This window comes from Tarenaya hassleriana, unplaced genomic scaffold (assembly GCF_000463585.1).
Source record: "Tarenaya hassleriana unplaced genomic scaffold, ASM46358v1 Cleome6, whole genome shotgun sequence".
Lineage (NCBI taxonomy): Eukaryota > Viridiplantae > Streptophyta > Magnoliopsida > Brassicales > Cleomaceae > Tarenaya > Tarenaya hassleriana.
Genome location: NW_010968505.1, coordinates 3,094,054 through 3,119,583, shown reverse-complemented (window position 1 = coordinate 3,119,583; position 25,530 = coordinate 3,094,054). Strand labels below are relative to the sequence as shown.

Here is a 25,530-nt window from a genome sequence, read left to right as displayed (position 1 = left end):
AATCCTTCAGGTTGTTTCATGTAAACCTCTTCCTCCAGTTCACCATTGAGGAACGCCGTTTTCACATCCATTTGATGTAAATCCATATCAAAATGGGCAACTAATGCCATGATCACACGAAAAGAATCTTTCTTTGATACAGGAGAAAAAGTCTCCTTATAATCGATTCCTTCTTTCTGAGTGAATCCTTTGGCTACGAGTCTTGCTTTATATCTTTCGATGTTGCCCAATGAGTCTTTCTTGGTTTTGAAGACCCATTTACAACCAATGGCTTTTACACCATTAGGCAACTCGACAAGATCCCAGACTTCATTCGATGCCATTGAATCCATCTCATCTTTCATGGCACTATACCATAAGTCAGATTCCTTACAACTCATGGCTTGTGAAAACGTTTCAAGATCATTTTCGGCTCCAACATTATACTCACACTCTTGTAGATACACCATATAGTCATCCGGAATTGTTGATTTCCGTACTCTACTAGATCGTCTCAATGTTGTATCAACATTTTCCTGAGGATCATGTTGTACAACTGGTTCAACAATTTCAGGCATTTGTTGAACATGATCTAACGGATCATTAGCTTGTGGAGGTTCGGGAACTGGTTGTTCAACACGCACGGTACTCTACTAGATCGTCTCAATGTTGTATCAACATTTTCCTGAGGATCATGTTGTACAACTGGTTCAACAATTTCAGGCATTTGTTGAACATGATCTAACGGATCATTAGCTTGTGGAGGTTCGGGAACTGGTTGTTCAACACGCACGGGAGCTGGATAAGTGCGACGAACGACAACAGTTCGAAGGTGACTTGAAGTAGAAGGTTGTGAAATAGAGTGATCACTCTCAGACCTTTCTCCTAATGATCTGTCACTCCCACTAACCAAGTCATTCTCAAGAAATTTTGCATTTCTTGACTCCACAATCCGTGTAACGTGAGATGGACAATAAAATCTGTATCCCTTAGACTTTTCGGCATATCCAATGAAATACCCACTAATGGTCCTTGGGTCTAACTTCTTCTCTTGTGGGTTATAAACTCTTACTTCAGACGGACATCCCCAAACGCATACATGTCGCAAACTCGGTTTTCAACCTTTAAACAACTCGAAAGGTGTCTTTGAGACAGCCTTGGTTGGAACTCGGTTTAATATGTACACCGCCGTTTTAAGAGCTTCATTCCACAAGGACTTAGGAAGTTTTGAGTATGATAACATACTCCGCACCATGTCCAATAATGTTCGATTTCTCCTTTCTGCTACACCATTCTGGCTCGGAGAACCAGGTGTGGTATATTGGGCAACAATCCCATGTTCAGCAAGAAACTTCGCAAAAGGACCGGGTGCTTGTCCATTTTCAGTGTATCTACCGTAATATTCACCACCTCTGTCTGATCTCACGATCTTTATTTGCTTACCGCATTGTTTCTCTACTTCTGCCTTATAGAGTTTAAAAGCATCTAGTGCTTCACTCTTGTTATCAAGAATGTAGAGATACATGTATCGCGAGTAATCATCTATGAAAGTGATGAAATATTTCTGTCGATATGCATCCATGTCTGGACAACATATATCCGTATGTATGATCTCTAATAGATCTGAACTCCTCTTTACACCTTTCTTTGATGTGTTAGTCTGCTTTCCCTTTATGCAGTCCACAAAAGTTTCGAAATCAGAAAAATCTAGAGTACTAAGTACCCCATCTTTTACCAATCTCTTAACCCTCTCAATGGAGATGTGTCCCAATCTCTGATGCCATAACATAGAGGATTCTTCATTCACAACACATATTTTAATACCAGCATGATCATGCATCGTAGCATAAACGTTATCATTTTGCACATTAAGTCGAAAAAGACCATCAGACAATGTACCATTCCCAACAATATCAGATTTATAGATAAGATCGAAACCATAGTCTGAAAAGTTGAAGGAATAACCAAATGGTACAAGTCTTGAAACAGAAATTAAATTCCTAGAAAAACCAGGAACATAAAAGGTCTTTTCCAACATAAGTACATAACCATTACTTAAAACTAGATAACATGTTCCAACAGCCTCCACATGTGAGCGCATCTTGTTTCCCGAATAGATGCATTGCTCACTTCCCACTGGCTTCCTTAGGTTTTGCAAACCCTGTAGAGAATTCGTAACATGGATTGTAGAACCAGAATCAATCCACCATCTGTTGTGACCAACATCGATCATATTAGATTCATAACAAACGAGTGTAAGTGAGTTACCTTTCTTAACAAACCACTCTTGGAATCTCTGGCAATCCTTCTTCATGTGTCCCTTCTTCTTACAGAAGAAACACTTGGATTCCTTCTTGATGTTTCCTTGAGAAGTCAATTTTTCTTTCCCTTTCTTTTTGGCTTGGTATTTCACTTTTCCTTGAGTTGCCAAATGCACACTCTCTCCACCTTCCATAAGCAATCGCCCTTCCTCTTGAACACACATGTTCAACAGTTCGTTGATCGACCATTTATCCTTATGTGTGTTGTAAGAGATCTTGAAGGGTCCGTATTGATGCGACAAAGAGTTCAAAATGTAATGCACAAGGAAAGAGTCAGACATGGTAACCTCAAGTGTTTTGAGTTGAGCCGCTAAATCCCTCATTTGCATGATGTGTTCACGCACTCCTTTGGTACTGGTGAGCCTCAAAGTGGAAAACTTCATAATCAGGGTGCTCGCCAATGCCTTATCTGAAGACTCAAATTGTTCATCAATAGCCTTCAGCAGCATACGGACATTGTCATACTGCTCGATCGAACCCCGAATGCCAGATGAGATGTTTGTCTTTATGAACATAACGCTGAGGCGATTAGATCGCTCCTACCTTTCATAAAGTTCAATCTCCTCAGGCTCACTCTCCTCAGTAATCGGAGGCGGTTCGTCTTTCTGAATAGCATAGTCAATGTCCATCCACCCCAAATGAAGCAGGATTCTTTCCTTCCACACCTTATAGTTATCCCCTTTGAGCTCGGGAATATCGCATTTCATGTCAGAGACATTCACAGGTTGAAAAACTCCACAAAAGAAATCAATATATATGCTTATGTTAATAAAATTAAGGCAACTTTATGTGACGTTTTACCAATGTAAAAACATCAACAATATGAATCATATGACATAAAAACTGCCTGTGGGCTAAGTTTTTAATTCAAATAGATTCATTTATCTTAACGATGAAACCATCGGATTATATTCATTTCTCAATCCCTGTGGGCAAATTAAGAAACATAATCGATTTTCCACCCTAATTAATTACATAAATATAATAAAACTTCCTGTGGGATAAATTTTATTATATCAATGTGATTAATTACAATCAATATCTGTAACTAAATGTGATCCAATAATAAAATTATTGATAATTTTATTCTAATTAGAGATGCTGTGGCTTTTCTCTAATTTGAATAAATTATACGAACCACTAGATATTTGTAAATATAAATACAGATCTGTATAGAAAGACAACCTTAGCCTAGTGGCTGAACCTTCCTTACCAAAATGTACAAGGTCATGTGTTCAAACCTTGCGTTTGAATTTTTTGTTTGCAACCACGTAAATAAGTGTATTGGTGGCCCAAAGTAAACAAGGCCCATTTCCAGAAAATAAATCAGAAAACCTAAAAGTTCTCATCGCGCGCATGTTATTCTTTGGCTATTTTCCTTTCTACAGGCGCCGTTCTCCTCTGTCCCTTTTTTTTTTCTTCCGACGACGACATACTTCCTCCGGTGATGGTTCATAACCGACAACCACCACCGAAGTTGCCTTCAAACATGTCGTCGCAGAGCTAATCCGGGAGTAGAGGCATCATAACGGCTTCTGAATCACTGCATTTACCAAATCGACAATGCCCACCAAACTCTCCAGAAGAGTAAGGATCAAGAGTCGGTTGGCTTCATAATGAAAGAAGAGCCAAAACGACAGAGAATATAGTGCAAAACAGAAGACACACAAGAAACAAAGCCAAACATATGACGACGGTTTCCTGATCTAGCATAGATTATGCATCAAGGTATTCTATTCCTCATTTTAATGAGTTATTTTCATAGATTGAATACAATATTCACAAATCTCTAAATTTCGATGTCAAAATTATGAATGCATCGAATAATCCTAAATTTGTGTATCTAAAAGAATAAAGAAATTCTTCCAATAATCATTTCAGATTCATGTAAATTAACAAAATGGAATACAGAAATTCATGAACGACATCACTTTTCAAGGCAGAGGATACTGAAGCTCTGATACCAAATGTAAGTTTAAAAAATACTTTAAACTCATCTTAAATCATGATCTTCTATGTAAAAAATTTTAATACATCAGATCATGTATACGGAAATAAATTCTGAATCGGAAAAACATACCTCCAGCCATTGAAAATGGTTGAGTTGAAATCTGAATATTTGGTGCTTCTAAACCTTTAGCAATACAATGATGGTGTATTTCTATCTGTTTTGCTTGTCTTAGGGACCAAATACGTTACCCCTATTTATTGTTTTTTCTCCATCAGAAAACTGCTATTGGGGTGGTTATCATGCAGTTAACACAATATGGAGGAAATGTTAGACCATTAACATAATGGGAAGTTAATAAAAACTTCCAACACATACATCTACAAAAATATACATACGACAAAACAAACAAGATTTTTTTAAAAAAAAATAAAAAAGAAGAAGAGAGAAACATATGATGTGTATACATACGTACGTACATACGCACATATTTTGTACGCATGAATTCAAAAGTAGACACGAAGAAAGAGCATACGGGGGACCGTAGATGCGTTCACCAAGCCACAGAGCTTAGTGTGCGAAAACGTGCGAGGAATTCTTTGAGAAAAAAAATCTTTTTTTGCTTTCATAAAAACAAAACCGATAACGACCATTTGTTTAGTTTATAGACAAAATATAAATTCAAAATTAATTAATTAATTAGTTAAAAAAACGTGTGCAAGAAGGACGTGGAAAACAAGGTTCTTTTGCAATAAACGGATCGAGAGAGAATTTTGTGAAATCTTTCTGAAATTTTCATTAAAAGTAAAAAATGCCGCTAACAGAGTATTTAAATTACAAAATGAAAACAGAAAATTGTACCAAAACAAACTGAACTTAACCAAATAAAACCGAGATTAAAAACCACTCTATTACTCCCCTCAAGATGGAGTTTCAGGAACAAAGAGTGAATGAAGACCCATCTTGTCAAGTAAGTATCGAAAATGCTCCACATACAAAGGTTTGGTGAGTGCATCAGCAACCTGCTCCTTACTCGGAACATGTAACGGCTTCAGAAACCCCGACTTGAGCTGCTCCCGAACGAAATGACAATCGAGCTCTATATGTTTCGTACGTTCATAGAAAACAGCATTGTTTGCAATGTGTATGGCAAACATACTATCGCAGAACAATGTAACAGGTCGAGGAAACTGAAAATTCAACTCAGATAGAACTGAAGAGATCCAAAACAACTCACAGGTTGTTTGCGCCATAGCTCGGTACTCAGACTCGGCACTACTCCGAGAAATAGTAACCTGCTTCTTTGACTTCCAAGAAATCAAAGAACTGTCGAGAAATACAAAAAATCAAGTTACCGAGCGACGATAATCTGCACACGACGCCCAATCTGCATCTGAGTATGCACTTAAGTGACGTTTAATATGTGCAGAATACAAAAGTCCTTGGGCAGGACAACCTTTCAAGTAACGCAGAACACGATGTGCAGCCTGTAAATGATCAGTTCTTGGACATGACATGTACTGACTAAGCTTAGTTACTGCGAAACTTATATCAGGCCTAGTGATTGCCAAATATATCAATTTGCCAATCAGCTTTCTATAAACCAGAGGATCTGCCAACAACTCACCAGAATCAACAGTGAGCTTCTGCCTAAAGTCCATTGGAGTTGTAGCAGGCTTACAACCCAACATTCCGTAATCTTCAAGCAATTCTAAGGTATATTTGCGTTGGCAAACAGAAATACCTTTCGTAGAACGTGCAACTTCAAGCCCGAGAAAGAACTTCAAGTCACCAAGATCTTTAATCTGAAAGACAGCTCAAGAACATCCTTTACTGCAGAAATCATATCAGCATTGTTACCAGCAACAAGGATGTCATCCACATAAACCAAGATGGCAACAATGAAAGTATCCTGTCTTCGCACAAACAAGGATGTATCAGCAGTTAATTGAACATAACCAGCAGACATTAAGACCTCTGCGAGCTTCAGATTCCATTGTCTACTAGCTTGCTTCAAATCATATAGTGATTTCTGTAACTTACAGACATGGTTTGAAGGAATGTCCTCCCCCTTAAGTGATGCATATCCTTGTGGTAATAGCATGTATATTTCCTCATCTAAATCACCATTCAGAAATGTATTAGACACATCTAACTGATGTAAAAACCATTTCTCAGCAGCAGCTACAGCCAGCAACAATCTAACAGTTGTCATCTTCGCCATGGGACTAAAGGTCTCCAAATAATCAATTCCCTCCAATTGTGTATAGCCTTTAGCAACTAATCTGGCCTTATAGTGTTCTACTGTGCCATCAGGGTTGAACTTGGTCTTAAACACCCATTTACAGCCTATGGGATGCTTACCAATAGGTAACTCACACACAGACCAAGTCTTTGTCCGATCAAGAGCCTCTAATTCCAGAATCATAGCTTTCTTCCACTCATCAGATTTCACAGCTTGGTTATATGTTTTAGGTTTAGGAATGGAAGATATGGAACAGGTAAAGGCTTTATAAGTGGGGTGAATCTTGTCATAGGACAAGAAACAGGATAAAGGATAAGGAGTTTTGGGTAATTGTGGAGGTGGATCATGATAGGAAAGAAGGTAACAGTGATAGTCCTGAAGATAGACAGGTTGTTTCACAAGACGTTGTGGTCGCACATTATTCTCTGAAGTTGATAAAGGAGGGGAATGAGGTGTAGATGTGGATGAAGATAATGATTCTGATCGAAAAATAGAATCTATCCGAGAAGTTACACGACAAGAATTAGGGAATAAGACTTGTGAAGAATTATCAGAATCAAATAAGAAATGAGGAGATAAAGACTGAGAAAAAGGATTAGAAACTGGAGAAGAAATACTCGAGTGAAAGGGAAACACAGTCTCATGAAAAACCACATGTCTTGAAACCACTATTTTCTGATTATCTAAAATCAAAATTTTGTAACCTTTTGTCCCAGAAAGATAACCAAAAAACACACCAGATTGTGCTCGAGGAGAAAACTTATGTCTACCCATTTCTTGAGTAGTAACATAACAAAGACAACCAAAAACTTTTAAATGAGAATATTCAGGTTTCTTCTTTGTTAAAACCACAAAAGGTGTTTTGAAATCAAGTAATGGTGTTAGAGTTCTATTGATCAAATACACTGCAGCAAGTACACAATCAACCCAATATTGCAAAGGAACATTAGATTGAAATAACAAAGATCTTGCAACAGTGAGTATGTGTTGATTTTTTCTCTCAACAACTGAATTTTGTTGAGGCGTATAAGGACAAGAACGAAAATGATAAATGCCCTTCTACTGTAAAAACTCTGTAAAATTTAACTCAGGGGCATTATCAGTCCTTATAGCCTTTATTTTTGTGTCAAACTGTGTTTCAATGAAAGCAACAAATGCTGAAAACTTGACATCAACTTCAGATTTTGTAGACAACAAATAAATCCAAACTAATCTTGTGCAATCATCCACAATAGTCAAAAAGCATTTGTGACCAAGATAAGTAGGAACATGAAATGGTTCCGAAACATCCAAATGTATTAGATCAAATGGTTTATCAGATAATTTTCCAGAAATCGGAAATACAAGTTTCTTTTGTTTTGCTTTGGGGCAAACATTACAATGAGTAAAAGAATCAGAAACAGGGGTAAAAGACAACTGTGAAGATTTTCCTAGAGACTGTATTTTGATAAAAGAGGGATGGCCAAGTCTTTGATGCCACAAATCAAGAGGTGCCGAGGTGAGTGCAGTACAAAGTGGAAGCTGAAACGAAGAAGGACACAGAGTAGAACAGGGCATATCCAAGATATATAAATTCTGATGTAATCTACCCTTGCCAATCGTCAAGGCCTGAGTAAGGTCTTGAAGAATGCAAGAATGATTTGTAAACGTTAGAGAAATGGAAGTATTTTTAGTAAGAGCACTCACACTCAGCAAGTTAAAACGAAAAGAGGGAATAAAGAGAACATTTGATAGTGTCAAAACAGAAGAAATTTTGACAGTACCAGATTGTGACACAGAAATGGTTGAACCAGTGGGTAAGGTAATGGTAATGGGAGATATGGTTTTCAAATCAGAGAATAATGTGGAATCATAACATACATGGACACTAGCACCTGTATCTATAATCCAGACCACTGCAGGTAAAGTAAGGTTGGGTTCAAATGTGGATAAAATAGGAAATGTAGGGGAAGAAATACCTGGGGAATTTGGAGATGAAGTAGCTGTGAAACCTGAATCCATGGCTGAAGAGCTACTATTCTTAAATTGAGATGAAAGTTGTGCAAGTAGAGCTTGAGCTTGCTCCAAGGCATTTCTTCCAGAAAACATGTCTTTCTGTGTTGCAATAGGGTGTTCCTCCGGATCAGATTGAGATTTCACCATATGAACCATATTTGCAGAATTATCAGAATATTGTTGTCGTGGTTTTGATGCTAATGCAGGCTTTGAACTCCACTGATTGGAATTCGGATTGGAATTGTTACGAAAATTTGGTGGATAACCATATATTTTGTAACATTTGTTCACTGTGTGGCCTACCAACCCACAGTGAGTACAGACTGGGCGAGGTCGCTGACTACCAGAAGAACCAGAAGGCTGGAATGAAGGACGAGGTCTAGACTGATTCACACTAGCTTGAAACACAGCGTGTTCTTGAGGTAATTGCAGGCCTAAACATTGTTGTTCTTCCTGCATACACATATTATATATCCTGGATAGATCTGGCAGATGATCAAGCATTAAAATCTGACGGCGAGCAAGGTGATAGGAATCATTCAAGTGCATCAGAAACCTAACCACATTTCGCCTATCATAAAAATCCATCCAACGCTGCTCAAGATCACAAGAACAGCTACCGCATGTACAACCACGACAACCACATGTAGGAAACGGATCATGGTTCTTCAACTCTTCCCATAATAAGCTCAACTTCGTGTAATATGTTTCAATATTCATGTTTCCTTGATGAAGAGAATCTATATTCTGTTGAATATTAGAGATCTTCGAAACATTATTCTGCTTATAGCTCTTTTCTAGTTTCTTCCAAACTTTAGCAGCTGAATCCAGATATACAACCAAATTGTATATATCTGGAGCCAGTGAATTACAGATCCAAGTGCTGAGTAGGTCATCGCATCACGACCACAAAACATAATCCGGATGATTCAATTTAGGCGGAGGAACAGTACCTAGAATGAATCCGAGCTTGTTCTTACAGTTGAGCGCCTTCATGACGGCTCGTGACCAAACATTGTAGTTCGATTCACCGAGAAGCTTCTCGGAAACCAGAATAAGACTTGAAGAATCCGCTGCGTGAAGATACAGAGGATTCAGATAAGGATCTTGGAGCGACGGTGTCGCCGGAACTGAAGAACTGTCTTCCGGTGGAATCGATTGATGAGATTCAGTCGACATTGAGAATCAATATCGAGAAAAATCAAAGCAGAAAATGTAGAATCAACGATGAAATCAAGCTGAAAAAATTTTCCTGTGCTCTGATACCATTTTGCAATAAACGGATCGAGAGAGAATTTTGTGAAACCTTTCTGAAATTTTCATTAAAAGTAAAAAATGTCGCTAACAGAGTATTTAAACTACAAAATCAAAACAGAAAATTGTACCAAAATAAACCGAACTTAACCAAATAAAATCGAGATTAAAAATCACTCTATTAGGTTCTCCTTGTTTTGTTGCGAGTCTTTCTCAGACTTTGACCTCCACATATGTTCCCAATTCCCATGTTTTTGGAACTCTTTATGTTTGCAAAAGTACTGTCATAAGAACATGATTACTTTATAAGCAAAACATCACCCAACTCCATCAGCAAAATCCTTTATTCACACCATTTTCGTCTCAAGCTATCATTATTGTTCGATTATTTACATCCAGCCATAGGTTCGACAGAGAAAAAAAAACAAAATACATAATTTTGGCAAGTTATGAAGAACATTCTCGTGAAAAATTTCACATATGATCATTAAACAAAGTTTCGCCTTAAATATAAAAACCATAACATCAGACATATTCACTTCTAAGACTTCAAAAGAACAAACACACATCATAGCCATCCAAACAGAGTGTCTGAAAAGGAATCCTTGCAGCAGAAGAGAGTGTAACCTTATTTGAAGCAGGAAGGAAGTGCTGGCCCCCGGCAAACAAGGGCCGCCACGACATATACAAGAACCGAGAGCGTAAGTATCAGAACGATCCTGCATAAATACAAAACAGGTCGATGAAAAATCAGGAAAATCAGTTCAATAAGAGAAACATGATATCAAATCTCGACGCCAAGATTTCACAGAGAAGATATGCTATCCAATTCGAGTCAGAGAGCCGCCAAAGTCTGAATTTGTATTTGGATAAGTCAGTTTCTTGAGAAAGGTTATTATTATCGGTCCAGATGACTTACAAAAGCTGGATATTTCTCCACCATGCTCTGTTATTGAAACGGCGAGCTTGCTTTCTGAAAGAGAAGCTGTTCCCTCGCATATTGAGCACTCTGTCATTTGGTCCATTACCTCGTTTGGATCCTGAGATAACTTTTTAGATTTCTGAATACAAAGAACTGAGTTTTTAAGGGAACCAATTGTTTTTTTTAGGTAATTGTGTTCATAATCTCTAACTCTAAGGGACAAAATAAACAGAGAAGAGAGGAGGGGAAAGCACCAAGCACATGAAGAGACTTTCAAAATCTAACCACATGGGAGATGATCCTGAAGGACAGAGGAGGGTTATGTTACGGTGTAACAAATGATGATAGAGCCAGGGAGATTATCGAACGAGAGAGTGGAAGAAGAGGCAGAGACAGGAACATAATGCATAGACGAAGAAATGTAATGAGAAAGGATTTAGTGGTCCGGGCATTCACGTTTCCCTTGTTCAGTCTTGATAGTCTTGTAAAACTTCCTAGCTTTTGAAACAATTCATTTTCGCTGGGTATTGAAGATTTTCATATTTGAGAGAGGAAAAGTGAGTTATGAATGATAGAAGAAGCAGATTCTGGAAAAAGTTGGGATTCTGATGTACTCTTTTGAGGATGATGATTCCGGGGAGGGAGAAAAGATGAGGCTATCTGGTAGATATAATGGACACCCTGAAACGGCAGAGGTCGTTGTTGTGTGGGTTCAACTCCCTAACGAGATAGCTTCTCGTAGCTAGTTCTGATAGGACCCGAGAAGGGGAGAGGGGCCGAGTGACCAATCACCTCATAGGTCGGAGGTCCAAGGGGTCCAAACGGCAGAAGGATAGAAAGGAGGAAATAACTGATGTGCTTCTCGATTCCCATTAGAGTAGTATCCCTTAGATTATGTTTGATCATTTATCTGAATAAGAAAAGCCTCAGATCAGAGAGAGAAGCCATGTGACTGTCGTTCTGCTGTGTCATTCTCAAGACGGATTTTGAATTTTGAATATCGTTTTACAATTTTCGTATTTATCGTAATGGGACGAAAATTGTAAATGGGTCCAAATCATGAGTCCAATAAACTAAGAAGAATTCATGAATGCCCAATTTAAACTTTTTTTTTTTTGGCTCATTATGAAAAGAAAAATTAGATATATTATAAGATTTGATCCAATTTAAATAATTCCACGATTTAAACAAAATATAATATTTATTCTCACATAAAAATTTGGTGCAATCTAGAATGCATGCCGTAGTATCTTATATTCATAAACTTGGCCATTTAAATTTTATTTGGACCCTAAATAAAAAAATCCGAACAGAATGAAAGTTAATATAAAAATTAGATAGCCAGTTTTTTAAATATCGAAAATTCAGAACGTGAAATTAACTTAAATAAATTCCAAAATTTCTACAACTAACTGTAGGGTTCAAGGGTTTTTCTTTTCCCTTTCAATGATGTAATTTCACCAATTTTTCTTAGACAGAATGAATTACTCTTTCCTTTTTTCTCTTTAATCCTCTGTTTCTTTTTTTTACCTGTAATCCTCTGTCATCATTTTTTGCTGTAATCCTCTTTTTTCCTGTTTTTTAATTATTGAAGCCAAAGTAATTGTAAAACAAACTGTTTCGGCAAGCAGGATTACGCATATGGTGATACATTTCTCTATTATATAATACAGGGACTAATTCTGTATATTTATTTCATCTGTACATATTAATGGTGTTTAACATTAGGATTTTGACTGTATAATCGGTTTAAGTCTGAATCCTAAAATGTTTAGGATTATTTTCGATTATATTCAAATTCAGTTATTTTATTTTTAGAAAAAACTATTATCATTCGGTTTGATTCTATTTTTCAAGTTCGGTTTGAAATCGATTTTTATTGTTAAAAAAACTCAATTTTCAAATATAATTTTCAGTTTTTTTATTGGATTTGGTTTAGTTTGAATTTAATTTTTTATTTTATTTTAGAGACATTACAATTATTCGGTTTTTTTATATCGAATTCGATTGGAAACCATTAGATTGTTCAATTTATTAACTAAATCGTTCACCCTTAATTATTACAACATGATAATTTTTTTAGGAAAATTTTAGTTTGATCAGTTTATAAAATGCCCAATTTGAAAGTTGGTAATTCAGTTATCAATTCAAACACCCATTAGACATAGTAAGGGGCCCTCCAAATCATGATGTCCAAAATATCTTTACTAAGCCCATTTAGGGCCCATGACATTTAAGAGACCATCCATATATACACGTATATCTGTATATCTACATCCGTATTGTACATATGCATATCCTTGCATACATGCACTCCCATCTCCCAAGTAATTGATCCAACGCATCCAGTTTTTTTTTTTTTTCTGAATATGAAACTCCCTCTTTCCTTTTTTCTCTTTAATCCTCTGTTTCTTTTTTTTCCCCGTAATCCTTTTTTCCTGTTTTTTAATTATTGAAGCCGTAAGTTGCCTTTTTTAAATTACTGAATCATTATATATATATATATATATATATATATGCGGCAAGGTTACTACTTCGCCAATCACTCTTGTCTTTTGAAAGAACAAGAAAGAGAGAGCGAGAAAAATGTCTTCTTCGATTTCGTCTTCTTCTTCATCGGAAGCAAAGGCGAAGAGAAAAAACGCGTTCGAGAGGAGACAACTGACTGTCATGAAGAAAGCACAAGAGCTCTCCACTCTCTGCGGCGTCGAAATCGCCGTCATCTGTTACGGACCGAACGAAGAGATTCAGACATGGCCGAGAGAGATGTCGAAGGTGAAGGAAGTGGCAGAGAAGTACAAGAGACTGAGCGGTGCCGATAGAGGAAAGAAAAACCTCACTCTTGACCAGTTTCTGGGTAAGACCAAGATCCAAGAAGACGACAAGAAGAGGAGAAAGGTGGGTCTTGATCTTGATCGATTCACTGCCCAGGAATTGTCTTCGCTTCTTGATCGCTTGCACGAAAACTCTCAGAATTTGCGGGGACGACATCGGTTTCTTGAATCGCGAAAACAAATGACCGCAGCTCTGTCGGAGACGCCGATTGACCAATTTTCCGGAAATCAAGAAACCAAGCAACCAGAAACCCCGATCGAGCTGTTGAGTTTAATCTTGTCGGAGTCGGGTTTTGTTTTTTCTTAGTGAATTATGGTTTGGTTAGTTTCGGTCATATCATATCACTTGTGTAAAGCGTTTGAAATTTGAAATTTCGTTTCGTATTTGAACTGAGTATATCTCATCATCTTCAACTCCCTCCGACTAGAGGACAGTTTTGATTTTCCGTTTCATATTTCGTCTTCTGATTCAGGTAGAGAATTCAGCGAGTTTGGAATCCCGGTTTGGTTTCAGAATTCGATTCAGATTCCGTTTCTGAAACCGGGAATTAATTTATTACTTCTTAAGTTTAGCAGGCGGACTCCATGGACTAGCGGTGGCCATTTCGGTTATTTGCTTAATAACCGAACGGTTGAGGAAGTTGAATAACCGTTCGGAGCGGTTTGGTTCATTTCGGTTATTTGCTTAATAACCGAACGGTTGAGGAAGTTGAATAACCGTTCGGATTCGGTTCGGTTCGGTTAATAACCGAATAACCGCGGTTAACCGAACGGTTATTGAGTTTTTTAAATATTTTAATTTTTATCCTCATTATTATTAGTATTATTTTTTTATACTTCACTTTTAACCTTATATATTTCACCCAATAAACTATAAAATGTAATGTTTTTAACTTTTATCCTAATTATTGAAGTTTTTAGATTTTTTTATAATTTTATTTTTACATGATTAATCATTTTGTACATTTATTTAAATAGATATTTTGAAATTTATGTAGGATTAATAAATTTTTTAAAAAAATATATCATAACCGAACCGAACCGATCTAAAACCGAACCGAATAAACCGGAAAATATAACCGTTTGGTTATAATTTTATTATGCAAAAATCGAACCGAACCGAACCGAAACCGAACTGAACCGAACCGAACCGATTAAATCTATATAACCGTTTGGGTATGATTTTTTTATAACCGAAATAACCGAACCCGAAATAACCGAATCGAAAACCGAACCGAAACCCGAAATGGCCACCCCTACCATGGACCCATCAGACCAATCCTCCTAGAACACTGGAAACACCGTGACCCCGACATGCCCGTCCACGAGTACCTCCCGAAAAACCTAAACTTTTACGACTTCATGCTACAATCAAAGTTCTGCCTCTGCCCGAGCGGATACGAAGTGGCTAGCCCACGTGTCATCGAGTCCATCTACGCAGAATGCGTGCCGGTGATCCTTTCCAAGAACTTTGTGTTGCCTCTCAGCGATGTGCTGAGGTGGGAGACGTTCTCCGTACAAGTTGACGTGTCGGAGATTCCGAGGTTGAAGGAGATTCTGATGTCGGTGTCCGAAGAAAAGTACAGAGAGCATCAGCTGATGCAGCCTTCTCTCCACGTAGTGTTCATGCATGTGGTGCCTTGCCCCGCAAGAAACCACTTGGGTTAACTCTATGGCCGTGTGTGTTCGTTGTGATCGATGGCGATTCCAATGAAATGTTCGCATTGTTCGTATTCTTGGCCTCTACGATAGTAGGGCTTGATGATTTTCTCCTACCTGTACCAATGGCCTAAGTTTTTTTTATTTTTAAATTTCAATCGTTCCTTCTTGTGATGAGTAAATTCGAATCGAATGTAAATAGTGTTTGATTGGGCTAACCTTGCTTGATGACCCTTTGGTCAGTGACTTTATTGCCATGTTCGTCTTTCACGTGGAAAACTGCGCAAATATCATATGATGAATGTTCAATGGGGTGTGTGTGTATATAGTTTTGAAGTTAAATGAAAGAATGGGTTTGGGTAAGTACGGACCATCCATGAACCAATCACCATCGGAAGAGATGTAACTTTTGTTGATGATGAGGTTCATGTCTGTCAGAATTTGCACCACTTCAAGTAGAAGCCCTTGTTTGTTTTCACTATTCACCTACCAAATACATTAACCTTAACCAGTTGAGGCTGAGCTTCCCCTTGAGCCGGTCAACTTTGACTGGTTTACCTGCTCTTCGTGGTTTGTCGGCTATTGCGCAGGATCGGGGTTTACTGTCGGCATACCGACTGTCCGGCCTGAGGGCTGGGGCGGTCGGAGTCTGGCCCGAAGGACCATATGACGGGTTCTCACCGTTATAAAAAAAAAAATACATTAACCTTCTCGTTACACACACGAGTATATATATATATATAGTCATTGTTATTATTATTACTAATGTTGCACCTAATACTACTAAAATTAGTTTTATTTATTTAAACCAACTCATATGCATGTAATAAAGATTATTATTAATTTCATGTGTTTGTTCTCTATATTTCGGTCATATTGGTCACATGGTCAGAAGTAGAAATAACAAATTAAAGGTATTTTTTATATAATCCCGTTTAGTTTATAGACAAAATATAAATTCAAAATTAATTAATTAATTAGTTAAGAAAACTACGTGCAAGAAGGACGTGGAAAACAAGGTTCTCCTTGTTTTGTTGCGGGTCTTTCTCAGACTTTGACCTCCACATATGTTCCCAATTCCCATGCTTTTGGAACTCTTTATGTTTGCAAAAATACTGTCATAAGAACATGATTACTTTATAAGCAAAACATCACCCAACTCAATCAGCAAACTCCTTTATTCACGCCATTTTCGTCTCAAGCTATCATTATTGTTCGATTATTTACATCCAACAATAGGTTCGACAGAGAGAAAAAAAAAACAAAATACATAATTTTGGCAAATTGTGAAGAACATTCACGTGAAAAATTTCACATATGATCATTAAACAAAGTTTCACCTTAAATATAAAAACCATAACATCAGACACATTCACTTCTAAGACTTCAAAAGGACAAACACACATCATAGCCATCCAAACAGAGTGTTTGAAAAGAAATCCTAGTAGCAGAAGAGAGTGTAACCTTATTTGAAGCAGGAAGGAAGTGCTGGCCCGCGGCAAACGAAGGCCGCCACGACATATACAAGAACCGAGAGCGTAAGTATCAGAACGATCCTGCATAAATACAAAACAGGTCGATGAAAAATCAGGAAAATCAGTTCAATAAGAGAAATATGATATCAAATCTCGACGCCAAGATTTCACAGAGAAGATATGCTATCCAATTCGAGTCAGAGAGCTGCCAAAGTCTGAATTTGTATTTGGATAAGCCTCAGTTTCTTGGGAAAGGTTATTATCGGTCCAGATGACTTACAAAAGCTGGATATTTCTCCACCATACTCTGTTATTGAAACGGCGAGCTTGCTTTCTGAAAGAGAAGGTGTTCCCTCGCATATTGACGGTTTTATCAACGAGCAACTCTAAGTGTTCACCTCTATCTAAAACTTTATCAATATTCTCTATCATCACATTTCTAACCTGCAAAAATAACACAACCAATTCGGCAATATAGTAGATAAACAGCCAATATTTCAGTGTGTATATGAACCAAGCCTATGGGATTAACTGCCATTAAAGAAGTCGCAGGAAATTAAAAGAAAATTTTCAAAGCTTCACCTGACTCATTTCACCTTTCATTCTGATTATTCTATCTGCATTTGGGTCATTTGAGTAGTATTCCATTTGCTGGCCGAGAACTCTTGAAAATTCATCGTTCATGGAATAAGCTTGAGCTGAACGAATTGCACGGCCATACGTCCTCACAAATCTCTGATGGATATTTTCCAGAAACGCAAACGGAATTCTCCCTGTGTCAAATTATTAAACAGCAGTGTAAACACCAGTATCTATTGTCGAAAAATGGAATTTTCCGACTCTCTTATATGATAATATCACCATTGAAACACTCAAGACTTGTGCCCAGAGCTTGCTAGCAACAAGACAAAAATGTAGGTTTATATTTTCGCACAAGTAACTATAGCAAACAGAAGAACAAATTCACATCAACTTCTCTGTTTTTCTTAGATATCAAAATCAAATACTGTAGCAACTTAGTGAAAGAAATAACATTCAATTGTCACAAAAATTATTCGCTTAAACATTAAAACACCTAGAATTCCACTGAGCAATAATTAACACAAGTATTGGGGGCAGTTCAAACAGAGAAAGATCTAACTTTCAAAGAGAAGGAAGTATTCCAAAATTAGCTCGATGTTTAACAAAAAAAAAATTTAAAAGAGAGAGAGAGAAAGCAGAACACAACTTCTCCAATTTCCCAGATTTCATCCGACTTAAGCCGAACGGAGTAATACTGTAGCAAAACCCTACCAGAAAACCTTACAGAAGAGCAAATTAGCACTAGAAAAGTTCCAAAACAACAATCAAACAATCGAAAGCAAAGAAAAGGGAAAGAAGCGGCGCACTTTCGGAGGAACCGTCGGCCATACAGAGGACGGTGAGGCCGTCGGTGCGTTTGACGTGGAAGACATACCGACCCTGAGAGTACGACACGTGGCTATCATCGTTGTTACCAGGCAACTTCTCCAATATCTGCTTCCCTATCGCACCTGCGTTCGTCGATGCCGCGCTGAACTCCGCCAGAACCACCGTCCCTCGCGCCACCAGCGCGTACAGTATCGCCATCTATCTCTCTCGGTCTTCTGCAATTTCACCGTTAGATTTCCAGAAAAATCAGAAAGGATTAGAAACAAAGAACTGGAAGAAATCCACTGACCAGTATCCAGAATCCAGAATCAGGGAAGCAAACGATCAGATTTCGAGAATTATCCTCTTCGAAACGGATCAAACCTCTTCAGAACACCTCCACGAGTTTTAACTGAGCACTCTCGCTGCAGAGCTTGCGAGAAGAGTCGGTTTTCGGCGGAAGATTTTGTTTTAAAAAATAAAGCCCAAGTAAAGCTTCGGCCCAGTTACAAAACATATATGGGCCTACAGATATTTTCAAATAGGCCCAATTCAAAGCCCATTATGTGCTGATTTACTCCATATGTATTATTTGCATATACAATTTTTTTTTGGACATATTCAATGTATAGAGTAATTGAATTCCAAAAACAAAAATAAAACATGAGAGAGAAAGCACGTAAAAATGGTACCAAACATAAATTTTGACAAAGATGCAAAACAAAATCCATAATATAATCGAAGAAATGAGAAGCAAATACAGAGAAGATTTGAGGCCTAAAAACAAAAACATGTCGTGTCCTAACTACAAGATCGAGTCCACTTGGTTCCACCAGGACGTAGAGAGGCTTCCCTGCAACGTTTAAAATGTAACCACAATGCATATATATATATATATATATATATATATATATATATATATCCTTATCTATTTATATCCAAAAATGAATTTTCTTCTTATTAAATACATGGGAATTTATTACACCAAGAACAAGTAGGAAACGGTTGAAAGAGGGCAGACATGGGCGTTTTTTGCTTCTATCTCATGAGGAGACCTACGAGGAAACAGTAGAGTGCTCCTTTGATTTGGCCAACTTGGATTGAATGAGTTTGTCCAATATTGGTGGCTCCAATGGAATAGCATCAAGGCACCGTTCTGAAGCTGCAACGATCACCTGTACCACCCCGACATTTACATCACACAGAATTTTAAATTGCAACATATTCGATTCAAAGAGAGGAGGATCAACCTCGTCCAGCAAAAAGTCGACGGCAGCTTCGTCCTCGACTGTTTCCTTCAAAGGAGATCTTAGAAACTGAATGTCCAGCTGGATTTGCTGAAACCCACTCCTGTTAAATGTTTGCATCCGCACGTATTCTTGCAAACTCTTTAGACTCAGTTTCACTATCGTTGTCACTACCGATTCCTGCATTTTTTTATACGTCAGGACCGGTGATCATATGGGCCTATTTGCATGCTGGTTTTGTTGAGGAAGGAGACTGTTCTTACCTGAGTAAACTCAACCTTGGTGAAGATCTCTACTTTCTGCTTGAATAGTTTAGCCAGATGTGTCTCAAACAGCTGGCTACGGGCCCTCTGTGAATTTGAGCGTGCCATCCTATCGTTCTGTAATGGATTGCTTCGCGATGAGGTTGTGGTGTTACTTCCGTTGCTGTCTGACCTCCGGTGCTTACGGAATGTCCCTTGTGGTAAAATTTGCTTCACTTGTTTTCCAATTGCTCCCAGCTGTGCAAATGGAGAAATCCCAATGTCAAGTTATGCATATGTTTGTCCTTTCATTTCCCCTTCTTTAGATCAGCCAGCCAGGGAAGAGATTTCGAATGTATCCTTCCCAATTATCGTGCGGAGGAAAAGCAAAAGAGCACTTGACAAACCTCTTGAAGAAACAAATCCACAAACATATGAACTTCTCGCGGTTCCTTGTGCTGCAGAACATAGTTTTTAGAAAATAAGAACTGGTAAAAAACAAAAAGATGCTCCAATGGAAGGGAAAAGATCACGCATGAAATACCTTGACCCAGTTCGGTGTCTTAAACCTCTTCCTTAGAAGAAGTGATATCCTCTGTGTTCTTGTGTTTATATACTAAAAAAAAGGTGATTCGGCCAATTAGTTTTAAGTTTGAGACACCCAAAAAGCCATTAAGGAAAGGAAGGAAGGCATGTTTTCAATGCAAGAACGAGCATAGAATACAAGCTCATACATGCTGGAGAAGCTTCTCACTCGCTGAGTGGAAGACCCGGGAAAGTTCCCCAGGAATAAAACAAGGCTCATTCTCAAGGCCTTGGGCGCCTCCTCCACCAGAGAAGGAAGCAGCTATATCCTGAAAAACACACGAAATTTTCAGTTAGTTTTAGAAAACTATTTTGGATCTATATCAAAATAGAAGATGATTCCTAACCTCTGTGATTCTCGGTATAACCATTTGTTCGATAAAAACAGAGAGTTGAGCCAGCACAAGGATGAGACCTGCATGAACTTTGTCACTTGGTTTGCCCTCAGCCAAACCTTCAGCCTCATTTGGTGAGCTGGTCTTTCCCGAAAGCACTAGAAAGTGAGCTTCAAGTGACCGGAAGAAGTTTTGAGATCCCACTTGAACCCAATCAACAATTAAATCCCTCATCTTGACAAATATTCCTGTATTTTCTTGAAGAATTTGACGGAAATCCTGAAACAATAAACACTGATGAATAACTGAGAAGTAAAGTTATATAGAGGAAGGAAATGATAACAAAATGTAGAAAAGAGGAAATGTGTGTTGCCTGTAGTATGTTCATGCTGCCTTGAAGTACTGCCTTTTTGCTCGTCTCCAAGACAGAGTGCAAAAAATCTTCTTCAACTGTTTCCTTTTGGTCGACATTGACTTTCAGGAGAGTATCTGCCACGATGACACCTTATTTTGGATCAGATTCAGGCAAGGACAAAATCTCGTGAATACATTAATTTATGGCTAGATACTTTCAGGTTGCTTCGGATAATTTCACAAAAAGACCATGTGACAGCATCAGAACAAAAAAAAAGCACCTTTCACAGACACAGTAAGAATTATTTCAGTATGTATCTGTTCTCTCTTTACCCCTAATAAGAAATTCTGCATCTTGTAGATCGTAACAGAGAACAAACCGGATATATCTTGCTGAAGATGGGAAAAGGTCCTCGCAACAAACTGCTTGAAAGTAGATTGGGCAGCCTGAAATGACAGATTACGAGTAAACATAGATGGTTCTATTATCAAGACAAGAAGTACGGTCATATAGAACAAATGAACAATTAAGAGGTCACCTCTGCAGCAAAATCAGAGAGAGCAGCCTCAGGTAGCACCTCATCCATAAGCACCACATCTGCCCATATGAGTTCTACGTCCAATGGAAAATAGGTAAGGTATTAGGAAATCGAGAATGATTTGGTGAACAGGTTCAAGCCTTAACGGAGAAATGCGGCAGAGGGGAAAAACAGCAATAAGAGAAAAAAGCACAAGGAGAACCAGAGTACTCACTGGAAATTCCAAGAAAACATGAGGCAGAAACCCGTTTCTTTATATATTGGTCCACGTTCTCGAATTGCCTAAAGACAACGAGTGTTAGAAGATCAGCACTCCCATTTCAAGGACTATCAGTTCCTGGGTCACTATATATAAAGCAAGGTACATTACATTGCTGTCAAGGCCCTTGCAAGTTTAAAAAGTTTTTCCTCTGAGTCAGGAAATATGACTCGGTAAGCACGCATAGCCTCAGAGAACTCACGTACAGCATCCTATTCAAAAGAACAAGCAAATGTTAAATCTCTTAAGAATCCAGTCGGCAGACTTGTTAAGCCTGATAAATTAACAAAGTAAACAAGTAAAAGAAACCTTCAGATTTATGTTTGACAAGGAAAAAAACATTGAAAGGATGGAATTTTGTCAGACAAATGGCTAACAAATTCATTTGGTTTAAAGTGTTCTGATCATTTCAGAATCATGGGAGACAAGAAAGCCGAGGCATTCATGTTGTACCTCATGAACTTTGGCAGGATGTGGATCACTGCTTTCCCCATTTTTAGACGAATCAGTGTGCTCCATAAGTTTACTTGCCTCCTCAGGCTTTAATTGAAGGTCATCAAGAGACTGTTCCAGTTTTTCCAACAGTTTGGCCTTTAGATTATCTACCTGCAGGATATAAGAAGCATCGCATGTTATAGCACAAAAATTATGTATCTCATATTTAAGGAGCCTGATATGGGAACTTTTTAAGTTGCTTCAGTTCTCACTCAAGTTTGTAATATATATAACAGGTCATGTAAAATTGAACCGAGAGAAAATACTAACAGGGACATCTAACCGCTTGAGGAGCACTGCAGCTTCAGCTCTAGATTGTATGGATTCTGAATCCGAAAACAGCCTTGCCTGACCGAAACAAGGATGCCTGTACTGAGTTTCACACAACCCAAAACAAAAAGGAATACCAAATACAAGAAAAGTAATATGTGTGTACGTTTAATCCGGCAGGCAGCACTACTTAAGTCAAAGAATCATAGTCTACTAAAACGAGAAGCCACACCTGTAAGCTTTTTATGATGATTTCTATAGCTTCTTCAGAAGCTCGTTTGCAATCTTGGAATGATGTATCACCATATAACTGTAAAAAGAAAGCCAAATTGTTAAAAGCTACTAAAAATAATCTCCATGTATATTCAGAAAGAAAGAGTCTAAACAGCACATAAAACAAACAAGGATGATAGGAAATGAAATGGGAGAATCATCTGAAGACCGATATAGAACCTTGAAAATTGGCAGTGCTCCAGTATAAAACCTGACAGCATCAGCATAGCCTTCTGATTTGATGCACTTTTGAAGTCTTGCAGGTAAGTCGTAGATGAACTGCTCTTTTCGAAAAATAGAAATTTGTTTAAATTCACAATATGAAGCAGCATACATGATACCGAAATGAAAAGGTGACAATGCTAAGCAGCAAAGCAACTTATATATAATGGAACAATATAAGCAAAGGAGCTAACGGTGATAATTTGTACAATACCTGAACTTTACGAAGAAGATTACGTGTACGGTGCAGTTTCTCGATATGTTCTCTCTTTTCGAAAAGAGAAGTGTTGACCCCATCACTTCTTGATTGTACTGACATTATCTGCGGGAATCAGCTCGGGTATCATCCTCTGGGTTTGTCTCATGCAATATATACCAAAAAAAACATGTTATTCAATTATTTTAACACACCTTCTGAAGAAGCTGGCCCATATTGCCTTCCATCCCCACAATATTACTCTTCATCCTAGCAGGTTAAGAGGGAGATTTCTTAGATATATGCAGAGTCCTGAAAGATACTAATAACAGATAATGCTAAATGGAAATTGCACAATCAGTGTCCAAAAGGGATCTGGGAACCAGAACAAGTACCTTTTGATCGTATCTGTTGCACTAATAAATTTGTTGTAATTCTCATACACTAGCATCTGCAAGTCTGTGTCGAGATTTTTAATCTCTGCAGCCATTTGAACATGCCTTTGCAAAAGCGCTTCGAGATTCGATTTTTTTATCTGCGCAACCCGATAAACTCACCATAAATTGTCATGTTTCTCTACATGATCTTTCTACGCTGCCGCCAGACATTCCACTGAAACCCCAGAACCCCACCAGGAAGGAGACTACTAGTAATTCTTCTCTAGCATCTACTTTATCAAACTGTTGACGAACCGTCAAACATTGCAGGGAAGAACGTGGGTAGTTTACCATATCTGGAAGAATTCCCTGATCTAGCATACGGAAAACAACTACAAAACCAACGAGGGAGGAAGGAACACAGATCTATGACTAAACATACGAATCCACTTTCTGAAACCCAATTAGAAGGATTTTAGCACTTTAAGCTTCATGTTCATGGAAACTCGACTTATCCAAGCATTTATCAAATCGGAGTTCGTCGAAAACCTCGCCGGACTAATCACCAACCAAATCAATTCAATTAACGAACTCTGGACTCGGATTCGCGGGATCAAGAATCTTCCGCAGAGCAAAAAAAATGACTAACCAGGAGATCCATGTACTGATCGGCATTGAAGGAGGTGCTGTTGATGTTGTCGAAAGAGGCGTGCGTTGAGGAGCCACCGGTCGAGATGGAAGGATCGGGAGCGTAGAAGTTGGACAACAGATCCCTCATTCTCTTGGCCTTCTCGTCCATCGGAGCCATCTCTCTCTCTCGCTCGCCCTTCCGCAATTTCACCGTTAGATTTCCAGAAAAATCAGGAAGGATTAGAAACAAAGAAATGGAAGAAGTCCACTGAACAGAATCCAGAATCAGGGAAGCAAGCGATCAGATTCGAGAATTATCCTCTTCGAAACGGATCAACCTCTTCCAGAACATCTCCATGATTTTTAACTAAGCACTCTCGCTGAAGAGCTTGCGAGAAGACTCGCTTTTCGTCGGAAAATTTTGATTAAAAAAACAAAGCCCACCTAAAGCTTTAGGCCCAGTTACAAACATATATGGGCCTCCATATATTTTCAAATAGGCCCAATTCAAAGCCCATTATTTGCTGATTTACTCCATATGACAAAAAAAAAAAAAAAAATTGGACATATTGAAATGGTACCAAACATAAATTTGGACAAAGATGCAAAACAAAATTCATAATATAATTGAAGAAATGAGAAGCGGATACAGAGGAGATTTGAGGCCTAGAAACAAAAACAAGAAAAAGTGTCCTAAGTCCTAACACGAGTCATGTACAAGATCCAGTCCACTTGGTTCCACCAGAACGTAGAGAGGCTTCCCTTTCAGCATGTGCTGTCCCTGCAACGTTTCAAATGTAACCACAACCCATATATATATATATATATATATATATATCCAAAAATGAAGTGTTCTTCTTCTTAAAATACCCATACCCTCTTTATATACCACGACCACAAAAGGGCTTTAACAATTTTACATAAACAAAGATAACTTCTTCCACAAGTAACAAGAGAGAGAGAGAGAGAGATTTCTTCACCTTGACTTCAGGCAAGCCAATAACACAAGCACATTCAACAACTTCAGCTCCCATGCTTTCTGGAAACGAGTGAAAAACACTCGTTACAGAGCACCAGGGGTTGGAATTATTTCAATCGACCAACACTTTATTCTAATTGCGACTTAATTAATAATTATTTTATTTTAATTAATAATTATTTTAATCTAATTGCGACATAATTAAAAGAAAAAAGAAAAAAAGAATATGGTCCTAGGTTACATGACAGAAATCAATCAGCTCCATTGCATGCGCAATTTATGCATCTGTTGTTAAGTCTATTGATCTAGAAGACTTTATCCCAAAGATTTCAAAAACCACGGATTCTTACTCATGTGTGTGTGTATATATATACACGATAATTCAATTAATATTCCACGGCTAATTGTTAATTTTGATATTTAGGCCGAATAAAATTATGAACATATGATCCATCGACAAAAGCAAAGAAAGACTTACCCAAAAGGCTAATGGCAGCGGAAAGAGT

The 25,530-nt window shown here is 38.0% G+C and overlaps 3 protein-coding genes and 2 long non-coding RNA genes across 7 annotated transcripts in view; 1 reads left to right on the top strand and 4 right to left on the bottom strand.

Annotated features, from left to right (window-relative positions):
• Nucleotides 1–3,677: 3,677 nt before the first annotated feature.
• Nucleotides 3,678–9,384, top strand: LOC104799237. 2 transcript variants are annotated; one of them, XR_769546.1, is made up of 3 exons: nt 3,678–4,028; nt 8,802–8,910; nt 8,972–9,384. It is a non-coding gene; the product is annotated as an uncharacterized LOC104799237 (long non-coding RNA). The 2 variants fall into 2 exon arrangements; XR_769545.1 differs by having other exon boundaries at nt 8,695–8,910.
• Nucleotides 9,385–9,850: 466 nt separating this feature from the next.
• LOC104799239 lies at nt 9,851–10,746 on the bottom strand. 2 transcript variants are annotated; one of them, XR_769547.1, is made up of 3 exons: nt 10,662–10,746; nt 10,370–10,461; nt 9,851–10,023 (listed from the first exon to the last, which is right to left on the bottom strand). It is a non-coding gene; the product is annotated as an uncharacterized LOC104799239 (long non-coding RNA). The 2 variants fall into 2 exon arrangements; XR_769548.1 differs by lacking the exon at nt 9,851–10,023 and having other exon boundaries at nt 10,073–10,461.
• Nucleotides 10,747–16,179: 5,433 nt separating this feature from the next.
• LOC104799240 (vesicle-associated membrane protein 713-like) lies at nt 16,180–18,480 on the bottom strand. The gene is made up of 6 exons (XM_010521651.1): nt 18,332–18,480; nt 18,021–18,257; nt 17,215–17,405; nt 16,913–17,076; nt 16,622–16,713; nt 16,180–16,272 (listed from the first exon to the last, which is right to left on the bottom strand). Exons 2-5 carry the CDS (start codon nt 18,238–18,240, stop codon nt 16,623–16,625), a joined length of 666 nt encoding a protein of 221 aa, XP_010519953.1. The 5' UTR covers nt 18,241–18,257; nt 18,332–18,480; the 3' UTR covers nt 16,180–16,272; nt 16,622.
• A 456-nt stretch (nt 18,481–18,936) lies between these two features.
• On the bottom strand, nt 18,937–24,425 carry LOC104799236 (vacuolar protein sorting-associated protein 51 homolog). The gene is made up of 20 exons (XM_010521650.1): nt 24,065–24,425; nt 23,434–23,573; nt 23,254–23,308; nt 23,057–23,164; nt 22,801–22,899; nt 22,580–22,657; nt 22,348–22,425; nt 22,036–22,188; nt 21,694–21,794; nt 21,538–21,605; nt 21,324–21,397; nt 21,165–21,231; nt 20,804–20,919; nt 20,443–20,709; nt 20,245–20,364; nt 20,055–20,126; nt 19,918–19,968; nt 19,532–19,768; nt 19,272–19,448; nt 18,937–19,196 (listed from the first exon to the last, which is right to left on the bottom strand). Exons 1-20 carry the CDS (start codon nt 24,221–24,223, stop codon nt 19,077–19,079), a joined length of 2,340 nt encoding a protein of 779 aa, XP_010519952.1. The 5' UTR covers nt 24,224–24,425; the 3' UTR covers nt 18,937–19,076.
• A 187-nt stretch (nt 24,426–24,612) lies between these two features.
• Nucleotides 24,613–25,530, bottom strand: part of LOC104799234 (adenine phosphoribosyltransferase 5-like) — a 7,319-nt gene continuing 6,401 nt past the window's right edge. Inside the window, exons 6-8 of the mRNA XM_010521648.1 lie at nt 25,503–25,530; nt 25,026–25,084; nt 24,613–24,826 (exon numbers count right to left, since the gene is read on the bottom strand). Coding sequence (XP_010519950.1) covers nt 24,746–24,826; nt 25,026–25,084; nt 25,503–25,530 — 168 coding nt within the window. The 3' untranslated portion in view covers nt 24,613–24,745. The remainder of the gene's footprint in view (nt 24,827–25,025; nt 25,085–25,502) is intronic.

What these genes read in the sequence shown, in the direction of transcription:
- LOC104799240 (XM_010521651.1), bottom strand. Translation starts at nt 18,240, where the DNA reads ATGGCGATACTGTACGCGCTGGTGGCGCGAGGGACGGTGGTTCTGGCG. An exon ending in TGAAAGGTGAAATGAGTCAG is followed by an intron (nt 17,077 to 17,214) that starts GTGAAGCTTTGA and finishes TTATTTTTGCAG; the next exon opens with GTTAGAAATGTGATGATAGA. An exon ending in TGGAGAAATATCCAGCTTTT is followed by an intron (nt 16,714 to 16,912) that starts GTAAGTCATCTG and finishes GTATTTATGCAG; the next exon opens with GATCGTTCTGATACTTACGC.
- LOC104799236 (XM_010521650.1), bottom strand. Translation starts at nt 24,223, where the DNA reads ATGGCTCCGATGGACGAGAAGGCCAAGAGAATGAGGGATCTGTTGTCC. An exon ending in TCATCATAAAAAGCTTACAG is followed by an intron (nt 22,426 to 22,579) that starts GTGTGGCTTCTC and finishes TGTTTCGGTCAG; the next exon opens with GCAAGGCTGTTTTCGGATTC. An exon ending in TCTCTGATTTTGCTGCAGAG is followed by an intron (nt 21,232 to 21,323) that starts GTGACCTCTTAA and finishes CTGTCATTTCAG; the next exon opens with GCTGCCCAATCTACTTTCAA.